The sequence below is a fragment of the Myotis lucifugus genome, unplaced genomic scaffold (assembly GCF_000147115.1).
Source record: "Myotis lucifugus unplaced genomic scaffold, Myoluc2.0 scaffold_10335, whole genome shotgun sequence".
Classification (NCBI taxonomy): Eukaryota; Metazoa; Chordata; class Mammalia; order Chiroptera; family Vespertilionidae; genus Myotis; species Myotis lucifugus.
Window position 1 is genome coordinate 1,653 of NW_005881383.1, and position 2,325 is coordinate 3,977.

Genomic DNA, 2,325 nt, shown 5'->3' on the forward strand with positions numbered 1-2,325 from the left:
CAGTTATATGATTTGTCAATTTATTCAACTTATTTAGCTGACTCACAAAGCCGCATTGCTCTCTTCGGGCACATGGGTAAAGAACAGGCAGAAAGATAACCAGAAAACAGTTATTTGCTTGTTACAGCATTGCCCCTTGTAACAGATTTTTTTTTTTTTTTTTTTTTTTTTTTTGAGCGACAAGAATGTTTATTAACTGGCTTCTACATAAAGTCCCAGTCCTGGAAGCTGTCAACAGACTCCATGGCCTTCACTAACCTAAGGTCACTGACCCTTTTTTTCCTCTGTCAGAATTATTGATTTCACAGGGGTTGGGAATGTTCAGCCTGCGGGCCACATAAGGCCCATGGCATCACTTGGTCTGGCCCTGCCAAGGCATTAGGGGTGAGTTAATTAAATGTTTGATCAAATATGGCCGCTAATTTTTAAACTGGTAATATTGTATGGCCCATGAATGATGTTATAAATATACAAATGGCCTTTGGCAGAAAAAAGGTTCGCACCCCGGGTTTAAGCCAAGGATGGGGGGACCCGAGTCCATGATGACCAAGATTCAAGAAGAGAAGTGTGGCATGGCGAAGGCTGAGCTGTTCCTGTCCATCCCTGGGGCAGCCCAAGAACCCTTTAGTCATCACTGAGCCAATCTAGTTCAAGGGCAGCTGTGATCCTTGTCCTTGAAGGGGAAAGATCCAGAACAGGCCAAGCCCCAGTCTGTCCCCACAGACACAGTTCTCACTGGGGCAGTGGCAGAGCTGAGGTCAGTTCCTATTAGTCCTTATTCAAAGGGAGATGTCGCCTGTCTTTGCCTGCGTTTCGGCGCCTTTTTCGACTCAAGAAGCTGTCTAGCTTCTTGCTGCGTTTCAGCTCCTTGAACTTCTCAGCTAGGACCAGCTGGCGCTGTTCAGATTTCTTCAGGAAGTACGGACGATGGCCCTGCTGGGCCTGTGCCCGCCGCTCCTGCTTCAGAGCCAGGCGCAGCTCCTGCTGCCGCTTCCGTTCCTGCTGTGCCATTTCTTGCTGCTCCATTCGCTGAAGCAGCTGCTGCAGCTTCTCATGCTTCTCCCCTGAACGGTGCTTCTTCAACTGCTTTTTCACAAGCTCTTTCTCTTTGGCTCGGATGTCGTTCAGGAATTGATAGGTTTTGTCAAACACTTCAGGATTATATTCCCCTGACAAATCGTCAAAGCGGGGGTCCCGGGCTACCTTCTTACTGATGGGGACAACTTGACGCAAAAATGGCACCCGGACCTTGGCTGACATTTCCAGAGGCCTGTGCTTATCTGCAACACAGGCATTTTGGACAGGGGGTCTAGAGCCTTGCTTCTTAGTGCTGCTTCCAGCTACCAATTGTTTGTATGTCTTAGTCCCCACTTGGCTCTGCAATTCCAACAGCTCCTCAAAGGACATGTGAGATGTGTCCTTCCGCGGGCCCCCGCCGCCATCTCCGCTATCCCCGGCCCCGAGGGAGAGCCGGCGGGGGGCCCGGCGCGGGACCTCGCTCTCGGCATCAGCTCGCACGGCGCGGACCAACAGCGTCCAGATTTTTTTAAATAGAAGTATGTAGGCCAGTGGTTTCTTCAGAGGGAAGCAGTCTTCACATTCCAGCAACTCATGGAGAGGTCCTTGAAAAGAACAAGCGGTGCACCCAGAAACATGCCCAGAAGACACAGGCATTCCCTGGATCGAAACATTAGATTTGCTTTGAAATAGCTGAGGTGGTGCTGATCTTCTGTAAAAGAAAGTAGGACTAAAACCCAACGAAGCCATTCATCTTGGGACTTTGGGTAAGAGTAGGTTTGGCCAATCAGTTCATGGCCATCATTTTATTCAATGTACTTGGCTCCTCAGGGGGTGGGATTTAGGACTCCAGGTCTAAGGAATCAGCAGATGAAGAAACTAATTTAAGAAGGAAAACAAAAACAAAACCTTGAGTACTAGTGGCAAATGGAAGACCTGGTTGTGTGCAAACAGAATGCCAATGGTTGGCATGGCATGTAGGGGTGAAAGTCAACCAACTAGGAGATCAGAATCCAGACTCCAGTTTGCACTCAGTATAAGTCACTTTTTATGTCTAATTCTTTTTCCTTCTTTCTGTAATATGAGCAGATTTTTATGAGATGAGCTATGAAACTTACTATCATCTAATAGTCTATTATGTAACAGAACTGAGAACGGGGTAGAAGTAAACTTAAGGAAATCATCATTTATTCACATCAAAGTAAAACTAGAAAGGTTAGAACAAACAACAGAATAATCGTTATACAATTATATGATTTTTAAAAATTGTTTTCTGGCATCTTTTGCTACTTTCTTCAAATTCTACTA

At 46.4% G+C, this 2,325-nt stretch overlaps 1 protein-coding gene across 1 annotated transcript; it reads right to left on the reverse strand.

Moving 5' to 3' along the window:
- Nucleotides 1-557: 557 nt before the first annotated feature.
- Nucleotides 558-1,674, reverse strand: LOC102437400 (ribosomal RNA processing protein 36 homolog). The gene has a single exon (XM_006109479.3). It carries the CDS (start codon nucleotides 1,672-1,674, stop codon nucleotides 769-771), a length of 906 nt encoding a protein of 301 aa, XP_006109541.1. The 3' UTR covers nucleotides 558-768.
- Between the last annotated feature and the right edge of the window lie 651 nt (nucleotides 1,675-2,325).